The sequence below is a fragment of the Schistocerca cancellata genome, chromosome 2 (genome assembly GCF_023864275.1).
Source record: "Schistocerca cancellata isolate TAMUIC-IGC-003103 chromosome 2, iqSchCanc2.1, whole genome shotgun sequence".
NCBI classification, from domain to species: Eukaryota; Metazoa; Arthropoda; class Insecta; order Orthoptera; family Acrididae; genus Schistocerca; species Schistocerca cancellata.
Window position 1 is genome coordinate 227,990,858 of NC_064627.1, and position 25,916 is coordinate 228,016,773.

The 25,916-nt window shown below is 44.3% G+C and overlaps 1 protein-coding gene and 1 non-coding gene across 2 annotated transcripts in view; both read right to left on the reverse strand.

The window, feature by feature from the left end:
- Window positions 1–840: 840 nt before the first annotated feature.
- Window positions 841–25,916, reverse strand: part of LOC126144800 (uncharacterized) — a 104,690-nt gene continuing 79,614 nt past the window's right edge. The window contains exons 4-5 of the mRNA XM_049915513.1: window positions 15,960–16,102; window positions 841–2,399 (exon numbers count right to left, since the gene is read on the reverse strand). Coding sequence (XP_049771470.1) covers window positions 2,262–2,399; window positions 15,960–16,102 — 281 coding nt within the window. The 3' untranslated portion in view covers window positions 841–2,261. The remainder of the gene's footprint in view (window positions 2,400–15,959; window positions 16,103–25,916) is intronic.
- Window positions 11,026–11,100, reverse strand: Trnas-cga (transfer RNA serine (anticodon CGA)). Its single transcript has one exon. It is a non-coding gene; the product is annotated as a tRNA-Ser (tRNA).

Sequence of the window (25,916 nt, forward strand, 5' to 3'; positions counted from 1 at the left end):
CATTTTATTTGCCATTGTCCTGAATATGGGTTTGATGGCTTCCATTATGCATTTGAATTCCACAGAGCAGGCACTGCACTTCAGCACACTTAAGACCAAATAACATGTCTTACATTTTCTTGAACATACATATTTTATATACCAAATTCTTTAGAAAGATGTGCGCTGCAAAATGAACATATTTTTGAAAAATCCATATCTTAAAATTTTTGACTTCATCTCAAACGCCCAAGGGAGGAGGAGTCGCCACTATCATGTTTTTGTCCCCATTCAGAAATATCGTCGATCAGAGGCTAGGTAGTGGAAATCTGGAAATAGAAACAGAACTGTGATTCCTCGGTTTATCAAGGAACTATCAACTAATATGAAGAAAGCGCATCAACTAAGTACCATAGTTTAACATAATAACTCTGCTCCTTGTTGATCATGCCTTATCACTGTTTACAGCCGAGGTATTCAAACTAAAGGTACAGCTACCGCTTCTCAGTTTGTTGTGTAGCTATCAACCAATTTGAACAAAACACACGAGATACAGTACTGTACAATATTTACATGCAATAACTCTGTTCCTCGTCGACTGCCACTTGCGAGTGTTTACAGCTAAGGTCCTCATATAGCATCCAAAAGGTCTAAATTTCATTCGGTTAGCCATAAATAGTGGAGAAATTCTTCTTTTACAAATTGAGAAAAGTGTTATTTTGTATGTAGAAATCCGCTGATTTCTTGGCAAGATGAGTCAGTACCATACCGGTATCAGTTTCTTGCTTCATTATTTACGTCAATGGATGCTAGGAATTAAACAGGATCTAAATTACGAGAGACTGGAAAAATGTATATTGTGTGCATTTTGGTAGTATGGTTGAAAAGTAATGGCATTAAGAGCAACATCTACAGTATATAGTTTGTTTTACTAAATTAAGAAATACAAAACAGAAAGTACATTAAACATTAGGTTTGACATCAGATTTTTCAGTTGTACTGATAGCATATAGCATAAAAAGGTTACAAAACATCACGTAAAACATAGATGAAGCACATATAAAACGGTATGTTGTTTTTTTAAATACTACATACTACACTGAGTGAAATAGTTAACATAAAAACTGATAATAGCATGAGGTAGATACGAATCCATAGTAGCTGCAGAGTTATGAGAAAAATTTTTGTTCGTTTTGTTCTGTTGCTCTATTTGCAGAATTAAATACTGTTGTCCATTAAGTTTAAAGGCAGTACAGTGAGTCATTCAGGTAGGAAACTGCTACAGAAAAGTTAATGGGGGCAATGAAAGATATTTCGTAGTTGATTCTGCAAGAAAGGAAGAAATACTCAACATTTTGATTAAATGACCGGATGCTCATATGGGTATGATTACCAAGTGATGATATTTTTACTGTGTTAAGATGGTCTCTTATATTGTTCTAGGATGTGTTCATCAGAAAGATATCACAGTATTTCAACTTCATAAACTGTGTAAGATGATGTAAAACAAAAAGTGGTAGCAATAATGTACTCAGTGTTTCACATTGTTTGCCATTTATTCGTGAAAGACGCTTGAGGTTTATATAATGGGAAGTCCCATGAAGAAGATTAGACAACTGATCATATTATGCTCTGGAAAGTCTTATTTCATTTATGTTCGTATAGGAGGGTTGAAGGTTTGACACTAGGATCGAGTTACTCTTCTGGCACTTAATAAAGGAAGCACTTTGATAAGGCAGTGACATTAGCCTGCAAAAGTATGCACCGTTCCCTTACTTCACCTTCTCTCAAAGAGTGTACAGAATGCTTCTGAATGTTCCCACCAGTCACTGAATTCTCCCGTAAGTTTCACGTGGACTGTACTCTGACAGTATCTTGTTCAACAGCAGTAAATTTGGGTATTAGGTCTATATTTAAGTCTGAAAAGGAACAGCTAAATCAGTTACAAACGTGTGTTTGGAATCTACACGATGCTTTACCTCCAATGGTGGACTGATGGGGAAGTCACTACCATCCCAGATACTTTCACTGGAACAGCTACTTACACATAGGTGTACCAAATTTAAGACTTGGTTTTCTGTTTTATTTCTAAGAGATGCTGCAATATAAGCTGATGAAGCTATTTGGGTGTCTGTATAGTATCGACATTTTTGTAACATATTTATCAGCGATGAGAGAGGATTGAGTGCTGCTGTTGAATGATCCAGGTGATGCTGGTGGTTGGATCGATGTTCGCCAACCGTTCGGAAATAGGCAGAACTGGCAAGGGCCTGGGACCCCGTTTAGGCTTCGTAGTCATTGACCGGAGGCCGCTGTGGTACATAGTCGGGCACCCTGTTCCCCGTATTACAGACTTCTGGGTCTACTGGGATTCCCCATCGTGTGTGGTTCAGCCCAGCCTCCCTCATCCGCCTGTGCACCTGTAACAAGTTATCAATTATTTATATCGTTTTGACCAGATCTGGAAGCTCTTGTTCCAAGTTCTGTACTTAAAAAAATCTTACAGTATATCATTTTTACAAACCTATATTGCAAAACAATGTGTTACAATTACAGTAGCGATAATGATAGTAACATGCCTCTTTATTTGAAACTCAGAAATAAGAAATTTATTGTAATTTTTGTTGACTTACAGATGGCCTACGACTTGACTGATCGAGATAGTCTTATCGACATTACGAAGAAACCAAGTTACGCCAATAAGACCAAGGGAATCTCTCAACAGATACTGTTGAACACAGTTTACAAAGCGCAGCACTTTTAGACAGATCTGATATTAGTGTGAGGGTGAGGGAAGAAAAATGATTTTTACCTCTGCTCTTTAACTGTGCTCTGGAGAAAAGTTATTTGCAAATGGCGTGAAGAATTAACTAGGCAGTGTGTGCAGAACTGAGTCACATAAGGCAATATGCGAACGAAACTGACATGTTTTGCTTCGCAGATGATCATGCAACTTGGACTTTGGATCTCATTCGACAACGAACAGCCGCGCGGGATTAGCCGAGCGGTCTTAGGCGCTGCAGTCATGGACTGTGCGGCTGGTCCCGGCGGAGGTTCGAGTCCTCCCTCGGGCATGGATATGTGTGTTTGTCCTTAGGATAATTTAGGTTAAGTAGTGTGTAAGCTTAGCTTTCTAGCGAGAGATGTAAAAGGCTGTCGTCAATACGGTCCCTGAAAGCCACAGTCTTCTTTTACTGAGGCAAAACTAAGGCCTTATCATAGAAAAGTAAACAAAGTGGCATAACGTGATGGTTCACAGTAGGAGCCCGAAGCAACCGTGCCAAATCCATTTTAACTGTCAGAGATCTCTCGCTATACGAAGTGTAGTGAATACTTCCAGTGGTTGGTGCGTTGTCAGTAACTTCAACCGTGTGGTCCATACCATTGTATCTTTTCTTCCTTTTTTCAGGTTTCGGCCACCTGTAGACCACATCATTCTTGCCAAGTTTTTTCTTTGAGCATTAGCGTTCGGTGAGTTGTCCTACATTCTCCTACAGGACCTGCTTTACATTTTTGGGGAATGCTTTGCTGTCCTGTGATTGGATTTTGGCTGGGAAGTTCATCATCCCTCAAGTTTCTTCTTGAGATCCTTTTCCACTACTTTGAATCCGACTCCTTTACTTTTGATCTTATTAGCGGCAGTTGACCATTAAAAGAAAACTACTTTTCTGAATGACCTCTATAATTTTCTTCGTATGTGGACGTGGAGGACTATTCACTACGTTTTTGCCACATCCAAGAACTTTCCTATAATCTTTCCTTCTACAGTTTCTAATCGTTCTACCAGATCTTTCTAATACATCACAACAAATTTTTCTGCATATATTTCTCCTGCTCGAACCAGTGTACGTTATTGTTAGGCTTGGATACTAATAGAGATTGGGGTTTGTTTAAATATCTTTTGGCATGGCATGGCATTTCTATTTTGATGGCTTTGATTTAAATGCCTCTTTCTAAGAGATGTTGTTCTTATATCCATTCTCTCAGATACTTCAACTTCTAGTTTTGTCTTTTTCTCATTATTTACCAGTCGATGTTCGTTGTCAAATGTTCAAATGTGTGTGAAATCTTATGGGACTTAACTGCTAAGGTCATCAGTCCCTAAGCTTAGACACTACTTAACCTAAATTATCCTATGGACAAACACACACACATATCCATGCCCGAGGGAGGACTCGAACCTCCGCCGGGATCAGCCGCACAGTCTATGACTGCAGCGCCCTAGACCGCTCGGCGAATCCCGTGCGGCAGTACATGGAGGTGCCTGATTGTTGAACATGAACGTGGATTCCAAGAAGCCTTGTTGCTGGCTTCCCATTGAATTCCAGTATAGCTAGCACTCGGCGATGTGGTGTTGTCAGGAGGAAGTCAGTTCCGCCGTCAGTAGTGGTAGGCGACGAGCAGCATGAAGTTCAGCAGGTGAAGATCATCACATTGAGTACATCTGCGCTGGAGCATGTAGGACATTTATTCACTACAGTATCGTAATTATGCAATCGAGTGGTACTGCTGTGAATGGCATCGATCCCGATGATCAATTCATGACGAGAGCTGGAGAGCTAGCACGAGGCTACGACGCAAGGCTCGGTTCCTATGACCGAATGTGTCCTCGTTATCCTGTTATATTCACTTAACAGGTTGTTAACTGTTGTGTCGATCCTTCACTGTGTGCTCTTATGAAAGAGACAGTCTCTCTCGCAAAATGTTTCACGAGCTAAAGAATGTGCTTGTCTCACTTCCTTTGGCTTCCTGTCACAGTGTCTATTCTGCTGAATGTGCATCCTCACTCAGCAGACGGTGTCATTAACGTGTTGTCGACCTGACCCATTTGCGACATAGTGACTCGCCTCCTGCTTGAGTTTGCCTGTGGCAATGTCAGTGAGATTTAATATTTTTTTTCTAATTTCTACCCCTTACTATTCTGTGCTGTAACGAAAGGGCTTAACACTCTTGCTGCATACCTGTCAATTATTCAGCCTCCCTTCAAGAATTACCAGATCAGTCATGCTGGCATCTACATCATACTCCGCAAGCCACATGATGGTGTGTGGTCGAGGGTACTTTCGGTGCCACTATCTGATCCCTCCACCCCTATTCCACTCGCGAATAGTGCTTGGGAAGAATGGTTGTCGGTAAGCCTCTGTATAGGCTCTAATTTCTCGAATTTTCTCCTCGTCGTCACTACGCGAAATGTATGTGTGTGTGTGTGGGGGGGGGGGGGGGGGAAGTAATATGTTGTCCGACTCCTCCTGAAAAGTGCTGTCCCGAAATTTCAGTATTTAATCTGTCCATGATGCACAACGCCTCTCTCGTAACGTCTGCCAGTGGAGTTTGTTTAGCATCTCCTTAACGCTCTCTCGCGAGGTAAACGATCCCGTGACGAAACGGGCTGCTGTTCGTTGGATCTTCTGTGTGTCCTCTATCAGTCCTACCTGATAGTGATCCCAGACAGATAAACAATACTCAAGGATCGGGCGAACATGCGCTTTATAAGCCACTTCTTTCGTGGATGAGTTACATTTCCTTAAGATTCTGAGTCTGGTATGTGCTTTTCCCACTGTCTATTTTATGTGGTCATACCACTTAAGGCCCGCATCTCGTGGTCGTGCGGTAGCGTTCTCGCTTCCCACGCCCGGGTTCCCGGGTTCGATTCCCGGCGGGGTCAGGGATTTTCTCTGCCTCGTGATGGCTGGGTGTTGTGTGCTGTCCTTAGGTTAGTTAGGTTTAAGTAGTTCTAAGTTCTAGGGGACTTATGACCACAGCAGTTGAGTCCCATAGTGCTCAGAGCCATTTGAACCATACCACTTAAGGTCGCTCTGGGTAGTTATGCCTAGATATTCTACGGCAGACGCTGTCTACAGATGTATGTCATCAGTAGTGTAGCTGTACAGTAGTGGATTTCTTTTCTTATGTATGCGCGTATCCAACAGTTTCTCACGCCAGCTGACCGCGAACGCCAGAAGGCCCTGAAGAAAAACCCGGCAGAGGAGTCGATACGTCGATCATGTAGAAGACATAACTGAATTGTAACAGGACGCGGGCTAATATCCTAGAAGATTTTACCTTCAATGACAACGGCCATGAAAACCTGCAGACTTACGTAATCCTATGATCTTCTCATGGTATAGACATTCTGGATAGACCAGTCCTTATTCTCCTTTCCACACTAATGTCAATCTGAAAAGTTCCAAACCCAGTAGCCAGCACACACACAATTCTTCGTTTGTAGGCATGGTTTTTTGTCTGTACTGAAAATAAGCTCGTGTAAGGGTGAAATTTTAGAACATTCTACAGGCAAGGGAATATTGGAGTATAAGTATTTTAGCATGCGGTCAAGGTGTTCATGGTCCAGTACTTTCCATTTCCGTCAATGCATTTGGCACGCTGAGCTAGTAGCCAAACCCATTCACTCGCTTAGAGCGCTTCAAGAAAGTCAGCTTGGAAGTAACTTCACAGGACAATAGTAAAGCCTCTGACGCGCTGCCTGAGCTTAGATGTACGCAACACGTAGGTACTAAAGATTCCAATTACTCTTGGCCACGGCATGTGTAGTATATTGTGAAGTTTTTTGTTTACCCTTGATACTGTCAATTTCACAGTACCTTCCTACCATCAGACACGTAGAAGCTTTCGTACTATCCGCTGCTAGTGTCGAGGAAATGAGCACACTGACCACCAAAGTAGCAACACAGGAATCGATGGCACGACAAAAATGGGAATTTTCAAAATGATCCTCCTACTAGCGATTGCATATGGTTACGAAATTTGGTCGATGGCCTCTGACACTAACAGCGAATTCAAATCAGATTTATGAGAATCGCCATGAGTGCTATCTGGTACCAACAGAACAGAGAACTGTACACAAATACAAAGGTTGACAAAACCCCTCAGAACTTCAGGCCAAATCACAAACATATTTCAATAGAACATCATTATCGCCCTACATCCTAATCTGGAACATTAGATTCAATCCACTCAGACTAGACCAAAATTTCCCAAATTGACGACGGGCAGAATCTTTCATATTCCGAAAATCACCCATCCAACTACCCAACAAGTAACACTAAAGACCCTACCATAAAGTCATTTGCATAACCGCAATAATTAATAAAATGTATGAATCTAGATCTATGCGATCCATCGAGGCAAACAGGGGCCCCAAACTCATTCGCCGAGATCACTTTTTGCCGAAGCGAAAGTGTGAAATGGGTGATGCCTCTCGCTGCATAAGAACGGCTGTAGCCACGGTCAAGTTACTAAATTCACGCACACGAAGATGCAATAAATAAATAGAAGTGATAAATGAGTAATTTCTTCACATTACATATTATAATAAATGACTTCGCGTGAATACTGCCGTAACCCCTGTACAGGAAGAAGATAGTGGACGGCAGCCAAGTCACTTCGCTGTAATCTGTTAAGCTGTTCGCTTCGCCGAATTTATTGCTTGTTACATTGACTTTGCTGCTGTATTTTTTAGTCCTCTCTCGCTAGCTCACGCCCTCTTAGATATTGTCCCACTTCTCTGAAATACAAGAGCAATACTTTGATCTTCTCATGTTTTCTGTCGAAATACGAGATTCAGTCGTCATTCTCACAATCCCTACGAAGTGAGATGTTCCGACATTGTTGCCTCTCTGACGTTCTGTGAAAGAGGTAGGTTGTGAACTTATCGATGCTTTGCTGCACTTTTGTGTATCGGTCGCACATTTTGAACCGAGTACACTGATGAACAATATATGGACATCTGTTAGTAGATCTAATATGGGGTGTATACACCTTCGCCTGCTGGGACACTTTCAATGAGGCGTCTGATTTTCTGTGGAGGAATTGCAGCTCATTCTTTCTGAAGAGCCGAAATTAGGGAAGGTAGTGGGTCATGAACACTGTCTGCAGCGCAGTCGACATTCTGACTCATCCCAAACGTGTTCCATTGAGTTAAGGTCGGGACTCTGGACAGGCTAATCCATTTCAGCAATTGCCTCACAGACCCTGTTTTATGATAGAGTCCATTGTCATGTTGATACAAACCGTCGTCCAACTGTTCCTCTGCTATAGGAAGTAAACAATCTTTTAAAATGTCTTCATATCCTTCCGGATTTCGAGTTTTCTTAAGCGCAATGGCGAGACCACACGCTAATCACCGAAGACCCATCCACACTGTAACATCACCTCCTTCACACTTTGCTGTTGGCACTACGCATGATGACAGGCAAAGCTCTCCAGGTATTATTTTAAAATCAAACACTTCAATCGGATTGCCACAGGGTACAGCGTGATTCATCCTCCAAATCACTCGTTTCCAGTCGCTCTTTACACCAACTCAAGCGTCGCTTAAGACATACTACAGAAATGGGTGGCTTATGAGGAATTGCTCGACAATTATGTCCCATTCTTTCTGAGTCCCTACGCACAGTCATTGTGCTAGCTGGAGTGGTGATAGCACTTCGAAACACACGAGTGATGCTTTCCGCTGATTTCATGTGATTTTTTCATAATCAGCGTTTGCAATGCTCAACGGTCCCTGTCCGTTAGTATATGGGGTCCCTCTGGTCTTGGTTTATCTGTCGTTTCTCCTTCGTATTTCCATCTCACAATTAATCTACCAACAGTCAGTTTCGGCAGCTTTGTAAGTGTTGAAATGTTGTTACTCACGTGACATCCAATGACAAGTCCACGTTCGAAGTCACTGAGCTCTCCTAACGGACCCATTCTGGTGTTACTATTTCTCTACTGACAACACAGTACTTGCTGCCTCCTTTCACGTTCGTGTGTCTGCCTCTCGTGACAGCTACTGGTCAATTCTGCATGATCTAAGTTAGTCTCGATACTTTTAATCAGTCAGTACCTATTTTGAATCAATGCGCCATTATTTCTACTTCGGCTGCGTCTTCACAAGTGGCCGGCCGAAGTGGCCGTGCGGTTAAAGGCGCTGCAGTCTGGAACCGCAAGACCGCTACGGTCGCAGGTTCGAATCCTGCCTCGGGCATGGATGTTTGTGATGTCCTTAGGTTAGTTAGGTTTAACTAGTTCTAAGTTCTAGGGGACTAATGACCTCAGCAGTTGAGTCCCATAGTGCTCAGAGCCATTTGAACCATTTTTTTCTTCACAAGCTGTGTATCTGTAGGGATACGAAAGAAGCATGTATAAAAGTATTTTATAGAGTAATGAATGAGCAAAAACCGTCTGGATCACTATTTCTTTTATTAGTGATTACCGTCTACTGCCCAGACGATTATGTTCAGATCTGCATCGCAGGCTGGGGTACCAGATCTGAAGATGATCTGCTGGGTAGATCGAAACCGGTAATACTTAATAAAAGAAACAGTGATACAGTCGTTGTTTGTTCGTTAATTATAATAGCTGAGATCATAGTTTCTAAAACAAGACGTCAGTTCTGAGGTATTTTACAGAGAATGAAGGCCAAGTTACCAAATGGGAGAGCGATAAGAAATGAAAGTTTCGAAGTGAAGCTTCATATTGGATGGTCAACTGCAACGAGATAACACAATGCTAACAAGACCATGACCAGAACACAGAAGTTTGTTTACTGAAAGTGTGGCAGGTATATACTGATCAGCCAGAACACTGCGGCATGTCCACCTTTGACACGGATGACAGTGGCGACGCGTCGTGGCATCGAAGCAATGAGGCCTTGGTAGGTTGCTGGAGGGAGTTCGCACCAAATCTCAACACACAACTCACCTAATTCCCGTAAACTCCTGCCGTGCTCTAGCGGTTCTAGGCGCTTCAGTCCGGAACCGCGCGGCCGCTACGGTCGTAGGTTCGAATCCTGTCTCGGGCATGGATGTGCGTGTTGTCCTTAGGTTAGTTAGGTTTAAGTAGTTCTAAGTCTAGGGGACTGATGACCTCAGATGTTAAGTCCCATAGTGCTTATAGCCATTTGAGCCATTTTGAACCGTAAATTCCAGGGAGGGGGGCAATGAGCTCTGACGTCACGTTCAATTACATCCCAGATGTATTCGATCTGGTTCAGATGTGGCTAATCTGGGGGCCAGCTCATCAACTGGAACTCGCCACTGTGTTCCTCGAACTACTCCATCACACTCCTAGCCTTGTAACTTAGCACATTATCTTGTCGAAAAATGCCACTGCCATCGGGAAACATGATCGTCATGAAGGGGTGTACATGGTCTGCAACCAGTGTACGATACTCCTTGGCCGTCATGGTGCATTGCACGAGCTCCACTGGACTCTAAGGATGCCCACCTGAACGTTTCCCAGAGCGTAATGGAGCCGCCGTCGTCTTGTCTTCGTCCTGCAGCACAGGTGCCAAGGAGCTGTTCCCATGGAAGACGACGGATTCGCACCCTGCCATGATGAAGAAGGTATCGGGATACATAAGACCATGCAACGCTCTTCCACTGCGCCAACGTCCAGTGCCGACGGTCACATGCCCACTTCAGTCGTAGTTGCCGACGCTATGGTGTTGGCACATGCATGGGTCATCCATGGGAGATCCATCGTTATGAGTGTCCGGTGCGCTGTGTGTTCAGACACACTTTTACTTTACCCAGCATTAAAGTCGGATGTTAGTTCCGCAACAGTTCGCCGCGTGCCCTGTTTTGCCAATCTGCCCAGTCTGCGACGTCCGATGTCTGTAATGAGGAGTGTCAGCCCAGCCCCAAGATGTCTGGACGTGTTTTCACCTTGGTTTCTTCGCCACGTATTGAAGACACGCACCGCAGTACTCCTCGAACACCCGACGAGGCGCCCAGTTTCCGAAACGCCAGTGCCGAGTCTCCGAGCCATCACTATCAGGACCCTGTCAAACTCGGATAGACCGCGCGCCTTCCCCATTCCGCACACAGACAGCACGCTCACTGATACTACATGCACCTTGCGTCTATCTGGTTAGCAGTCGTTCCTCGCCAGGTGACGCTGCTATCGCCCGGACGGATTTATATCGCTGGTGGGTCGATGATCATAATGTACTGGCTGATCAGTGTATAGTTTCCAGAATGAGATTTTCACTCTGCAGCGGAGTGTGCGCTGATATGAAACTTCCTGGCAGATTAAAACTGTGTGCCCGACCGAGATTCGAACTCGGGACCTTTGCCTTTCGCGGGCAAGTGCTCTACCAACTGAGCTACCGAAGCACGACTCACGGCCGGTACTCACAGCTTTACTTCTGCCAGTACCTCGTCTCCTACCTTCCAAACTTTACAGAAGCTCTCCTGCGAACCTTGCAGAACTAGCACTCCTGAAAGAAAGGATATACTGGCAGAAGTAAAGCTGTGAGTACCGGCCGTGAGTCGTGCTTCGGTAGCTCAGTTGGTAGAGCACTTGCCCGCGAAAGGCAAAGGTCCCGAGTTCGAGTCTCGGTCGGGCACACAGTTTTAATCTGCCAGGAAGTTTCATATCAGCGCACACTCCGCTGCAGAGTGAAAATCTCATTCTGGAAACATCCCCCAGGCTGTGGCTAAGCCATGTCTCCGCAACATCCTGCAATATCCTTTCTTTCAGGAGTGCTAGTTCTGCAAGGGTCGCAGGAGAGTTTCTGTAAAGTTTGGAAGGTAGGAGACGAGGTACTGGCAGAAGTAAAGCTGTGAGTACCGGCCGTGAGTCGTGCTTCGGTAGCTCAGTTGGTAGAGCACTTGCCCGCGAAAGGCAAAGGTCCCGAGTTCGAGTCTCGGTCGGGCACACAGTTTTAATCTGCCAGGAAGTTTCAGTGTATAGTTTGTTAGCAAAGTTCTGAATGAATTCTCAGGGCGGTGCGGGAAACAGGAAGCAAGCTCCCACCCGCACACCAAGCCATGGGCGGCTGTGAGGGGAGGGGGAGAGGTGGTCTTCGGGGAACAAGCCGGGCTTTCTTCACGCAGAGCTAGAACTTGAGCTTGCTGCTTCGTATCGTGCGTCTACGAAATGTAACATAATAGCAATGACAATTGTGTAACGTGGTTCGATTGTCTCGCTGTGTGACAAAACATTGACTTCAATGAAAATAACCGCTAATCTATGATGAACGCCGAACAGCGTTATTCGCTTTGTGAGCGCCTTCAGCGCTCAGATACGCTCATAAATACCTTTGAATCTAACAATGTTAACCTTATGCAGATAATTAGCATTGACTTGTGATATAATCTGAAAAGGGGAAATCTTTGTACTGCAGTGTATTACGGAAGGCCGCCATTGGAGGAAATGTTAATTTAATGTAATTTAAGTCAGAATACTGAAAAGATAATTAGTTATTTCTGAAACTTTGTAGTAGAAAAGTATTGTTCAGAGAACACATCAGAAGTTTATGAATATTAAAGTACGTTCGTGCATCATTTTCAAGGATTTTCTGAATTTCACGTGAGCAACAATATGGTGTCGCTTATGTTTACCGGATTAATGCGAACTGATTTGATGGACGAGCTGGCACGCGGTCACTAGTAGAACAAGAACAATTTTGCTCTCCTGTTTGAAATTACGAAATCTTTGGACTACCAGTCGCTTGTCGGTAAGATGCTGTGACTGCACAAGGACAGACTCCGGTGGATCCAGTGCGAGAAGAGTAAAGACGATTTAAGGTTTCAGGGTGATCGAGGTCTACAGCTTCATCGGAGAGACTTCCACCAGGTTGTCCGGCACGCAGAATATCAAATGAACGAATTTTTCTGTTCTTCTGAAAATACAACCACGCCACTGGAACTTCAAGTTATTATTTTATTCCGCATAAGAGAGAATTTCTTGGAATTTATTTATGCAGAACTACGGACATTTAGTTTGCATTCAAGTCAAATTAGCTTCTTGCAACGTGACTTGAATTCAGTTTACAAAAAAAGTATAAAGTTTTAGTCATTATTCTCTTGTGATAGTATAGAAATTAAAAATTGATGCAGGGCCCTAGCAAAAGTTTACCAGATTCGTGAAATAAAAACTGTCTGGTTCATCTTGAAAGATAGTGTTTACTGTTAATAATTCGTCACTTACTAGTAGATGTGTTAACTTATGGCTCAACATAACGAGGCACAACAATCGCGCAAGGTTATGTGCTATAAAATGACGTGACAAGTCACAGGATAGCTATATGCACATATACAGATGGCGCCAATATCGCGTACACAAGGTTTCAAAGGGCAGTACATCGGTGGAACTGTCATTTATACGCAAGTCATTCATGTGAATAGGTTTCTGGGGTGATTATGGCCGCAAGACGGGAGTTAACAGACTTTGCACGCGGAATGGTAGTTGGAGCTAGAAATATGGGCCATTTCACTTCGGAAATCGTTGGGGAATTCAATATTTTGACATGGACAGTGTCAAGAGTGTGTCGAGACTACGAAATTTCAGACATTACCTGTCACCACGGACAACGCACTCGCCAACGGTCTTCGCGTAACGACTGTGAGCAACGGTGTTTACACATAGTTGTCAGTGCTAAGACACTAGCAATACTGCGTGAAATATCCACAGAAATCAATGTGCGATGTACGACGAACGTATCCTTTAGGATAGTGCGGCGAAATTTGTCGTTCATGGGCTATGGTAGCAAACGATCGACGCGAGTGCCTTTGTTAACAGCACCACATTTCCTGCGGCACCTCTCCCGGGCTGGTGTGGCGCAGACCCACGAAGCTACGAACCCAAGTTGTCATCAAGGCACTGTACAAACTGTGGTTGCATAATGGAAAGGGCTGCGTTTCCATGGAGTGGGCTGGGTCCTCTGGGAATTGAACTATTTTGGCTGGAGGTGGTTATGTTCGGCTATTTGGTGACCGTTTTCAGCCATTCGTGGACTTCATGTCTCCAAACAACGATGTAATTTGTATGGATGACAATGCGCCATGTCGGCGGGTCACAGTTGTTCGTTGTTATATGAAGAACATTCAGAATAATTCAAGATAAATCGCACGACGTTAATCCAATCGAACATTTGTTGTTGTTTTTGTTGTTCAAAATGGCTCAAATGGATCTGAGCACTATGGGACTTAACTGCTGAGGTCATCAGTCCCCTAGAACTTAGAACTACTTAAACCTAACTAACCTAAGGACATCACACACATCTATGCCCGAGGCAGGATTCGAACCTGCGACCGTACCGGTCCCGCGGTTCCAGAATGTATCGCCTAGAACCGCTCGGCCACCCCGGCCGGCTGTTGTTGTGGTCTTCAGTCCTGAGACTGGTTTGATGGAGCAATCCATGCTACTCTATCCTGGGCAAGCTTCTTCATCTCCCAGTACCTACTGCAACGTACATCCTTCTGTATCAGTTTAATGTATTCATCTCTTGGTCTCCCTCTACGATTTTTACCCTCCACGCTCCCCTCCAATACTAAATTGGCGATCCCTTGATGCCTCAGAACATGTCCTACCAACCGATCCCTTCTTCTGGTCAAGTTGTGCCACAAACTTCTCTTCTCCCCAATCCTATTCAATACCTCCTCATTAGTTACGTGATCTACCCATCTAATCTTCAGCATTCTTCTGTAGCACCACATTTCAAAAGCTTCTATTCTCTTCTTGTCCAAACTATTTACCGTCCATGTTTCACTTCCATACATGGCTACACTCCATACAAATACTTTCAGAAATGACTTCCTGACACTTAAATCTATACTCGATGTTAACAAATTTCTCTTCCTCAGAAACGCTTTCCTTGCCATTGCCAGTCTACATTTTATATCCTCTCTACTTCGACCATCAGCAGTTATTTTGCTCCCCAAATAGCAAAACTCCTTTACTACTTTAAGTGTCTCATTTCCTAATCTAATTCCCTCAGCATCACCCGACTTAATTAGACTACATTCCATTATCCTCGTTTTGCTTTTGTTGATGTTCATCTTATATCCTCCCTTCAAGATACCATCCATTCCGTTCAACTGCTCTTCTAAGTCCTTTGCTGTCTCTGGCAGAATTACAATGTCATCGGCGAACCTCAAAGTTTTTATTTCTTCTCCATGGATTTTAATACCTATTCCGAATTTTTCTTTTGTTTCCTTTACTGCTTGCTCAATATACAGATTGAACAACATTGGGGATAGGCTACAACCCTGTCTCACTCCCTTCCCAACCACTGCTTCCCTTTGATGTCCCTCGACTCTTATAACTGCCATCTGGTTTCTGTACAAATTGTAAATAGCTTTTCGCTCCCTGTATTTTACCCCTGCCACCTTCAGAATTTGAAAGAGAGTATTCCAGTCAACATTGTCAAAAGCTTTCTCTAAGTCTACAAATGCTAGGAACGTAGGTTTGTCTTTCCTTAATCTAGCTTCTAAGATAAGTCGTAGGGTCACTATTGCCTCACGTGTTCCAATATTTCTACAGAATCCAAACCGATCTTCCCCAAGGTCGGCTTCAACTAGTTTTTCCATTCGTCTGTAAAGAATTCGTGTTAGTATTTTGCAGCTGTGACTTATTAAACTGATAGTTCGGCAATTTTCACATCTGTCAACACCTGCTTTCTTTGGGATTGGAATTATTATATTCTTCTTGAAGTCTGAGGGTATTTCGCCTGTTTCATACATCTTGCTCACCAAATGGTAGAGTTTTGTCAGGACTGGCTCTCCCAAGGCTGTCAGTAGTTCTAATGGAATGTTGTGTACTCCCGAGCTTTTTTGCGACTCAGGTCTTTCAGTGCTCTGTCAAATCTTCACGCAGTATCATATCTCCCATCGAACGTTTATGAGACAGAATCGAGAGGTCAACTCCTGCACCATATCCTAACAGTCGACATTCTCACAATTATGGACGGCTATAAAGGCAACATGGCTCAATATTTCTCCAGTGGAGTTCCAGCGACTTGTTGAGTCCATGCCACGTCGAGTTTGTGCACAACGCCGGTCAAAAGGAGGTCCGACACGACATTGGCAAGTATCCCGTGACTTTTGTGACCTCAGGGTGGATCGGCAGTGTTGACAGCGGCCGGAGACAAACATTAGCGGGCCAAAGTTGACCAACTTCAACCAGATTCTGAAGATACAGAAATAGATATTCCTGGTGCAGGAGGTTGTGAACAAATCAGAATAGCCAACCTGCAGCATCTCGGAGCGGCGGTCGCACGCCAGCAGGTCCCTGGAGAGCACGTAGCCGAAGCACATGTAGCTGCGCGGACAGACAGCCAGAGACATCACGTCGTGCTCCAGGTCCAGCACTGCTAGCTCGCCGCCCCCGGTACCTGCGCACCACAACGGAGGGTAGTCAGAAAGGTGTCAACACATAGGCACCTGCAAGAGCGGCGCTTGCCTTCTCCTGGAATCTTTTTTTTTCCTTCTTTATTGAATTTCGATTCCCCCCCGAAGGGGGCGGGCTGGCAGCAGCTTAGTATGCCGCACTTCAGCCTACAGACTTTGTTAAAAAGATGAAGAGAATAAATAATAAAAACAGGCGATAAAATCGGTGACTTAAAGAGTAACATGGCGAAAAAAAATAAAATCGTGGAATTTAAAACATAGAACAGAGGGATGATGATGCTAATAAAATACATACGAAGCAGACAGGTAAAAAAAAATAGACAGACAATTAAAAAACACGGCGACAGTCTGGTTTCTGTTTGCAAAAGACATAAAATTCACACCTAGCGACAGCATGGTTTCTGTTCGGAACATGAGAAAGACGAACAACTCTGAACAGTCACTGGAACACTGCACTAAAAAGTTGGCAAATGTGACATACCACAGCCGGGAGCAGGTGGGGGGAAAACTGGACACATGATGGGAAAATAAAAAAGAGGGGAAGGAGAGGAAAAACGAAGGGGGGAGGCGGGAAAGGAGCCAATGGAGGATGAGGACCCATATGAGGGGTGGGGGGTGCTGGGTAGATGCGACAGGGAGTGGGGAAGGCAGAGGAGGGGAATACAAAAGGACTTAGGGGGTGGGGAGAAGGGAGGTAGGGAGAGGTTTGGTGGGGAGAAAACAGGATGGAAGGGGGGAAGAGGGAGCCCAGGGAAAGGACGGTGGAAAGGAGGGGGTGGGTGGGGATCAGAGTTGATAGGAGGGATAGATGGAGGGAGAGAGGGCATCATCCAGGAGGGGGAGTTGATGGAAGCCACCTTGGGAAAGGAGATGAAGGGTGCAGAGATGGATGGTAGGGGGCACACAACAGTGAAGGCGTGGCAGGGGGCGCGGACGGGAGAGGAGAGGAGCAACCAGGGGATGAGGGGGATCAAAGCGGCGGGTGGTGTAGAGTATGCGGATATGTTCGAGGAACAGGAGCAGATGGGGGAAAGGAATGAGGTTATAGAGGATCCGCATGGGGGACGGGAGGCGTATACGGAAGGCGAGGCGGAGTGCATGACACTCAAGGATCTGGAGGGACTGGAATCTGTGGTCCTGGAATCTACGGTACAGACATTTTATTCATTACACAACCCTCACGCATTTTTTGAAATGGTTGTAATGCACAGGGGTGGTTTCACAGCACGAAGGGCCGACATCACTGGAGAATTGATGGGATCATATTCAGAAATGCATGGAGCCCAGCAAATTTTAAAATTAAATTACATGAGAACAAAGATCGCCAGAAGAATGCGACTAACGGCAGGTTTATTGTGAAGGCTGTGAGAATTTTATATTGCAGTTTTGAAGAATTAGTTACAAGCTGCTAACAGATGGCGCTGTAATCGAAATATGTAGTACGTAAAATAGTACTCGGAAGCCATGAGCCATCTGTTCCACAGCGGAAACGTGTATAGTGGTTAGTACACTACCGAAGGAAGAGGTTAAATTCTTGTGTGCAACTGAACTGTGTGTGTTTCTGCTACTGTGAAAGTGGGCAACTTTATGAATTGTTAGCCTGTTTGTAACACAACGTTACAAATATATGTACGGCAGCATTTAATTTCCACATATATATGGAATTATATACCCTACATCCTTTAATTTTGTTAGAAATAAAGCTTTTATGAGCAATGAGATACAGCACTGGAAAAAAATTAGTACACCCCTTTAGACGTTTCCAGTTCGCTCAAAAATATTTTGTTGCAACAGTACAAATGGAGAACATGAAATGATTACATATACAGATCAATAGCACAAGCAGTTCTGAGGTACCAGGTTTCAACCAGTACTGAAACACCCACATTAGTATCTGGTGTAGCCTCCATGGGCGGCAATGCAGGAGCTAACTCTGGTTCAAATGGCTCTGAACACTATGGGACTTAACATCTGAGGTCATCAGTCCCCTAGAACTTAGAACTACTTAAACCTAACTAAACTAAGGACGACACACACACCCATGCCCGAGGCAGGATTCGAACCTGCGACCGTAGCTAACTCTGGCATGCAGTCGATCGTACAGATGGCGGATACTGTCTTGGGATACGTTACGCCACGTCTGCTCGAACATTTTACGTATTTCTTTATGAGTTGTTGGTTGACGTGTCGCACGAATCATTTCATATCTCACATGTACTCGATTACAGAGAAGTCTGGAGACTGTGCTGGCCAGGGAAGTTGCTGAATGTCTTGCAGAGCACGTTGAGTTACACGGGCAGTGTCTGGACGAGCATTATCCTGTTGGAACAACAGAATGGCAAAGGAAAGGATCCAGCAATATTCTGCGTGTACCGAACGCTGATTAGCGTCTGCTCCGGAAGCACCAAAGGTGAACGAGAGTTGTAGCTTATTGCATCCCAGACCATAAGGCCTGAGGTGAGACCATTGTGTCTTGGACGAATGCACTCTACGAGACAGCGATTACCATGTTTACGTCGTACGTGCAAACTGCCATCATTTGCATGTGGGCACAGTCTGCTTTCATCGTTGAAGACCACGGCGTTGTGGAAGACGGGCTAGAAATATGCGTGCTCTTAGTCCCACTGGTAATAACGGGTTTGCAATATTTCGTGTTGACAAGTCTGATCTTACAAACACTCTTATCTGTGCTGTGGTAGGTGTACTATCTGGCAATGTTCCCCTTACTGTACGACTATCCTAGTGGGAGTCTGTGCTGCGTGGCCGTACAGAACCTAGTCTACGGGTGTGAGAAAGGTCACGTGACCACTGATACCAGCATCGTTGCACCACTGACGCAGCACGTCCAACTTGTTCGGCAGTTCTCCGAGAGAACCAACACGCCATTCGGAATACAACAACTTGAACCCTTTAAAACTTCATCAGTTGACTGTAGGAAGTACGAGTGCGTCGTAAGGCTTTAGAAACAAATTGACGTAATTATCAATTTTACGCTGTTGAAATTCACAAAATGTTAAGGTGCAATTTACAAAAGTCAGTTTCATAATGTATGACTGCACTACTAAGCTGATGGCGTAAATGGGCGAGAGGAAATTAAAAATCTCACTTCGTATGCATACGCTGTAGGTTAGGTGGCTTTTGTTGGCCAATTCGAGGTCGTTTCCTAGGTCGATAGAACACAAGCATCTTGAACAAGTTTTTCGTCACGGCTTCCCCCTCATCTCTGTTATACATTGTCAACAGTTGTCTTTTACGCCCTGTATAAGGTATCCCATTATTTATACAGTAAATTTATGGATAATCAACAGCTCTGGTAGGAAAATAAAAGACCTTGTGTACCTCCTTACTTATTTGCAAACGGTGTTGCCGGTAGAGAAAGAGCAAGTGGTCGGATGGTACAATGTGAACTCGTCGGCCTCTACCAGAACTGACCTAAAAAAGCACCTTCCCATTGGAGGAACAAGTGGTGTTGATACAAACCGTAGCGTAAAACATGTATTTGATCCGTTGGTGTAAGTGCTTAACAAATTTCAACTTAGTTTATTACAAGTACTCTAAAATATTAAAATCCTTTCAATGTGCCTCTGAGTGATGATTACGTAGAGTCCATCTACATCTACGTGATTACTCTGCTATTCGCAATAAAGTGCCTGGCAGACGGTTCAAGGAACCACCTTGAAGTTGTCTCTACCGTTCCACTCTCGAACGGCGCGCAGGAAGAACGAACTCTTAAATTTATCTGTGTGAACCCTGATTTCTCTTATTTTATCGTGATGATCATTTCTCCCTATGTAGATGGGTGCCAACAGAATGTTTTCGCAGTCGGAGGAGAAAACTGGTGATTGAAGTTTCATGAAAAGATGCCGCCGCAACGAAAAACGCTTTTGCTTTAATGATTGCCACTCCAATTCACGTATCATGTCGGTTGAACTATCTCCCCTTCTACGCGATAATACAGAACGAGCCGCCCATCTTTGTACTTTTTAGATTTCATCCGTTAGTCCCACCTGATGCGGATCCCACACGCGCAGCAATACTCCAGAATAGGGCGGACGAGCGTGGTGTAAGCAGTCTCTTTAGTAGACCTGTTGCACCTTCTTAAGTGTTCTGCCAATGAATCGCAGTCTTTGGTTTGCTCTGTCCACAACAATATCTATGTGATCGTTCAAATTTAGGTTATTTATAATTAAGTATTTAGTTGAATTTACAGCCTTCATATTTGTGTAACTTATCGCGAATCGAAATTTAGTGGATTTCCTTTAGTACTCATGTGAATAACTTCACACTTTTCTTTACTCAGCGTCAATTGCCACTTTTCGCACCATACATATATCTTATCTAAATAATTTTGCAATTCGTTTTGGTCATCTGATGACTTTACAAGACGGTAAATGACTGCATCATCTGCATACAATCTAAGACGGCTACTCAGATTGTCTCCTATGTCGTTAATATACACTCCTGGAAATGGAAAAAAGAACACATTGACACCGGTGTGTCAGACCCACCATACTTGCTCCGGACACTGCGAGAGGGCTGTACAAGCAATGATCACACGCACGGCACAGCGGACACACCAGGAACCGCGGTGTTGGCCGTCGAATGGCGCTAGCTGCGCAGCATTTGTGCACCGCCGCCGTCAGTGTCAGCCAGTTTGCCGTGGCATACGGAGCTCCATCGCAGTCTTTAACACTGGTAGCATGCCGCGACAGCGTGGACGTGAACCGTATGTGCAGTTGACGGACTTTGAGCGAGGGCGTATAGTGGGCATGCGGGAGGCCGGGTGGACGTACCGCCGAATTGCTCAACACGTGGGGCGTGAGGTCTCCACAGTACATCGATGTTGTCGCCAGTGGTCGGCGGAAGGTGCACGTGCCCGTCGACCTGGGACCGGACCGCAGCGACGCACGGATGCACGCCAAGACCGTAGGATCCTACGCAGTGCCGTAGGGGACCGCACCGCCACTTCCCAGCAAATTAGGGACACTGTTGCTCCTGGGGTATCGGCGAGGACCATTCGCAACCGTCTCCATGAAGCTGGGCTACGGTCCCGCACACCGTTAGGCCGTCTTCCGCTCACGCCCCAACATCGTGCAGCCCGCCTCCAGTGGTGTCGCGACAGGCGTGAATGGAGGGACGAATGGAGACGTGTCGTCTTCAGCGATGAGAGTCGCTTCTGCCTTGGTGCCAATGATGGTCGTATGCGTGTTTGGCGCCGTGCAGGTGAGCGCCACAATCAGGACTGCATACGACCGAGGCACACAGGGCCAACACCCGGCATCATGGTGTGGGGAGCGATCTCCTACACTGGCCGTACACCACTGTTGATCGTCGAGGGGACACTGAATAGTGCACGGTACATCCAAACCGTCATCGAACCCATCGTTCTACCATTCATAGACCGGCAAGGGAACTTGCTGTTCCAACAGGACAATGCACGTCCGCATGTATCCCGTGCCACCCAACGTGCTCTAGAAGGTGTAAGTCAACTACCCTGGCCAGCAAGATCTCCGGATCTGTCCCCCATTGAGCAAGTTTGGGACTGGATGAAGCGTCGTCTCACGCGGTCTGCACGTCCAGCACGGACGCTGGTCCAACTGAGGCGCCAGGTGGAAATGGCATGGCAAGCCGTTCCACAGGACTACATCCAGCATCTCTACGATCGTCTCCATGGGAGAATAGCAGCCTGCATTGCTGCGAAAGGTGGATATACACTGTACTAGTGCCGACATTGTGCATGCTCTGTTGCCTGTGTCTATGTGCCTGTGGTTCTGTCAGTGTGATCATGTGATGTATCTGACCCCAGGAATGTGTCAATAAAGTTTCCCCTTCCTGGGACAATGAATTCACGGTGTTCTTATTTCAATTTCCAGGAGTGTAGATCAGGAATAATAGAGGGCCTATAACACTTCCTTGTGGAACGCCGGATACTACTTCTGTTTTACTCGATGACTTTCCGTCTATTACTACGAACTGTGACCTTTCTGACAGGAAATCTTGAATCCAGTTCGCACAACTTGGGCAACATTCCACAGGCATGCAGTTTGGTTAGAAGACGTTTGTCGAAAGCCTTCTGGAAATCTAAAAATATGGAATCAATCTGACATCCCCCGCCGATAGCACTCATTACTTCATGAGTGTAACGAGCTAGTTGTGGTTCGCAAGAACGATATTTTCTGAATCCGTGCTGACTATGTGTCAATAAATCGTTTTCTTCGAGGCACTTCGTAATGTTCGAATACAGTATATTATATACCAAATATATCGACGTTAGTGATACGGGCCTGTAATTCAATGGATTACTCCTACTTCCCTTTGTGGGTACTGGTGCGACTTGAGCAATTTTCCAGTCTTTAGGTACGGATCTTTCTGTGAGCGTGCGGTTGTATATACTCGTAATTACTAAATATGGAGCTATTGTATCAGCATGCTCTGAGAGGAACCTGACTGGTATACAGTCTGGACAAGAAGCCTTGCCTTTATTAAGTGATTTAAACTGCTTTGCCACACCGACGGTATCTTCTTCTATGTTTCTCATCTTGGCAGTTCTTCTTGATTGGAATTCAGGAATATTTACTTCGCCTTCCTTGGTGAAAGAATTTCGAAAAACCGTGTTTAATAACTGTGCTTTAGTGGGACTGTCACCTGTGACTTCACCGTTGTTATCACGCAGTGAAGGTATTGATTGCGTCTTGCCACTGGTGTGGTATGACCAGAATCTCTTTGGGTTTTCTGCCAGATTTCGAGACAGTTTCGTTATGGAAATTATTAAAACATCTCACATTGAAGTACGCTCTATATTTGGAACTTCTGTAAAACTTTGCCAGTCTTGGGGATTTAGCGTTCTTTTATATTTGGCATGCGTTTTTCGCTGCTTCTGCAGCAACGATCTGACCCGTTTTTTGTACCATTGGGGATCAGTACCTCACTTATTAATTTATGTGGTATGTATTTCTCAATTTCTGTCGATACTATCTCTTTGAAATCATTCCACAACTTTTCTACGCTTACATGACCAGATCGGAAGGCTGTCTCTTAAAATAGCGTTAAGAACATTTTTATCACCTTTTTTAAATAGATATACTTTGCGTTTCTTTTTTATGGTTGTAGGTGTTACGACATTTAGCCTAGCAGCGACTGCCTTGTAGTAGCTAATCCCTGTTTTAGGATTATTTGTTGCTAAGAGGTCAAGTATGCTGTCGCAACTATTTACGCTTCGAGTGGGCTCGTGAACTAACTGTTCAAAATAATTTTCTGAGAAAGCATTCGGTGCAATTTCGGATAACGTTTTATGCCTGCCGCCGGCTTTAAATGTATAATTTTTCCAGCATATCGAGGGTAGATTGAAGTCACCACCGACTATAACTGTATGAGTGGGGTACCTATTTGAAATGAGACTCAAGTTTTTTTTTAACTGTTCAGCAACTACTGTATATCTTCTCAGTCGGGGGAGGGGGGAGGGATCGGTAAAACGATCCAATTAATAGTTTAGTCCGATTGTCAAGTATAACCTCTACCCATACTATTTCGCAGGAACTATCTACTTCAATTTCACTACAAGGCAAACTACTTATGACAGCAATAAATATTCCACCACTAACTGTATTTATTCTATCGTTTCTGAACACTGTTAGATCGTTTGAAAAAAATTCGGCTAAACTTATTACCGGCTTTAGCCAGTTTTCTGTACCTACAACTATTTGAGCTTCAGTGCTTTCTATTAGGGCTTGGAGCTCTGGTTCTTTCCCAACACAGCTACGACAATTTACAACTACAATACCGATCGTTTCTACAACTAAACTGTGTTTTACCTGTCCCGTTTTAGACGGACGCCCTTTCTGTGGTTCCCTAAGACCCCCTAACCTACAAAACCGCCCAGTCCCTTCCACACAGCCCCCGCTAACCGTATAGCCGCTTCCTGTGTGTAGTGGACTCCTGACCTACGCGTATTAAGCGGAACCTGGAAACTCACCACCCGATGGCGCAAGTCAAGGAATCTGCAGCCCACACGGTCACACTGTAAGTAGGCTGTTTAGATTTTTATATGGGTAATGCCACGAAGCGCTCTGTATGAAAATCACTGGCTGTGCTGTGTGCAGTCTGTGGCTAGTTTGCATTGTTGTCTGCCATTGTTGTCATGAACTGCTATAGCTGGATGTTAACAGCGCGTAGCGTTGCGCAGTTGGAGGTGAGCCGCCAGCAGTGGTGGATGTGGGGAGAGAGATGGCGGAGTTTTGAAAAATGTCATGAACTGCTGTATATATTATGAATTTTGAGGTAAATACATTGTTTGTTCTCTATTAGAATCTTTCATTTGCTAAGACTATCAGTAGTTAGTGCCTTCCGTAGTTTGTATCTTTTATTTAGCTGGCAGTAGTGGCACTCGCTGTATTGCAGTAGTTCGAGCAACGAAGATTTTTGTGAGGTAAGTGATTTGTGAAAGGTATAGTTTAATGTTTGTCAGGGCCATTCTTTTGCAGGGATTTTTGATAGTCAGATTGCGTTGCGCTAAAATTATTGTGTGCCAGGTTAAGCACAGTCTTGTATAAATTGTTCTAAAGGGGACGTTCCATGTATAAATGGTTCTAAGGGGACGTTTCATATGTCGACCCTTAGCCTAGGATACCTCACTGGAATCTTCTGATTTTTTCTTGTAGTTTGTGTATTTAGTGTAGCTTTTGTTTATTGCTAGCGCGTAATTGTAGAGAGAATCTCCTTTGTAGTTGCAGTCTTTCATTGTTGTAATGTAAAACAGTTGTGGCATGCATGTAGATTTGCAACAAGTATTTCGCAGCTGCGCTTGTAATTAACTACATATTATTTTCAGTGCTATGTTAATGTGTTCTCTTATTTTTGCTATTCAAATTGTGCTTTTCTGTGTTATCGTGTGAAATATTGTGACAATAATGGCGTGTGAAAAACGTAACACTCGGCTCCAAAGTAAACTAAGAAATGACAGTGAAGACGAAAGCAGTGTGTTGGCCCCACCATGTAATGAATTAACTAACATTCAAAGTAGTAATTTGGTAACCGTGCATAGGGAAATGGAGCGGGCGTCAAACAATGGTGTAGCCAGTCAAACAGGTAGTGAACAGGGAAGCATTATCGATCGATCGGTCGGCAACAGCTCGCCTCAGGAATCCGAAATGATAGGACACAATTTTGCAAATACTGTAGATTCAGGTTTTGCGTCCTCACCGTTTTCTCAAATGAGTCAAGACACATTTTCTGCTTGTCAAAATGTGAATGTTGCCGGTGAAAATGCACTGCCAAAAAGCATAGAGAAACAGATTCCAGACACTAATACATTATTATTGCAATTAATGCAACAAATGGAACAAAATCAGAGACAAATGGGACAAAATCTTCAAAAGTTAGACACAATGGAACAACACCAGAGACAAACACAGCAACAGTTACACATAATGGAACAAAATCAGAGACAAACACAGCAAAAGCTGCAACAGTTGGACACAATGGAACAAAATCTTCGGAAGTTAGACACCACACTTGAACAAACACGTGAAGATCTAACTACTGAGTTACATAACATTGAATCGAAATGTCAAAAAGTCTGTAATGACGTAAAAACACAAATTTGTGAGCATTTTCAGCCTATTTTTTCGCGGCATGAAAATGCATTACAGAATCACGAAGCAGCCATAAAAGAACTGCAAACTATTGTTCATGAAAATCATGAGACCTTGCAAGCTAAAATGGACTCAGTTGCATCTACCGATTCGGTTACGCAACTTGCAAAAACTCAGGAAAACTTAAAGGACACAGTAGATACTCTGA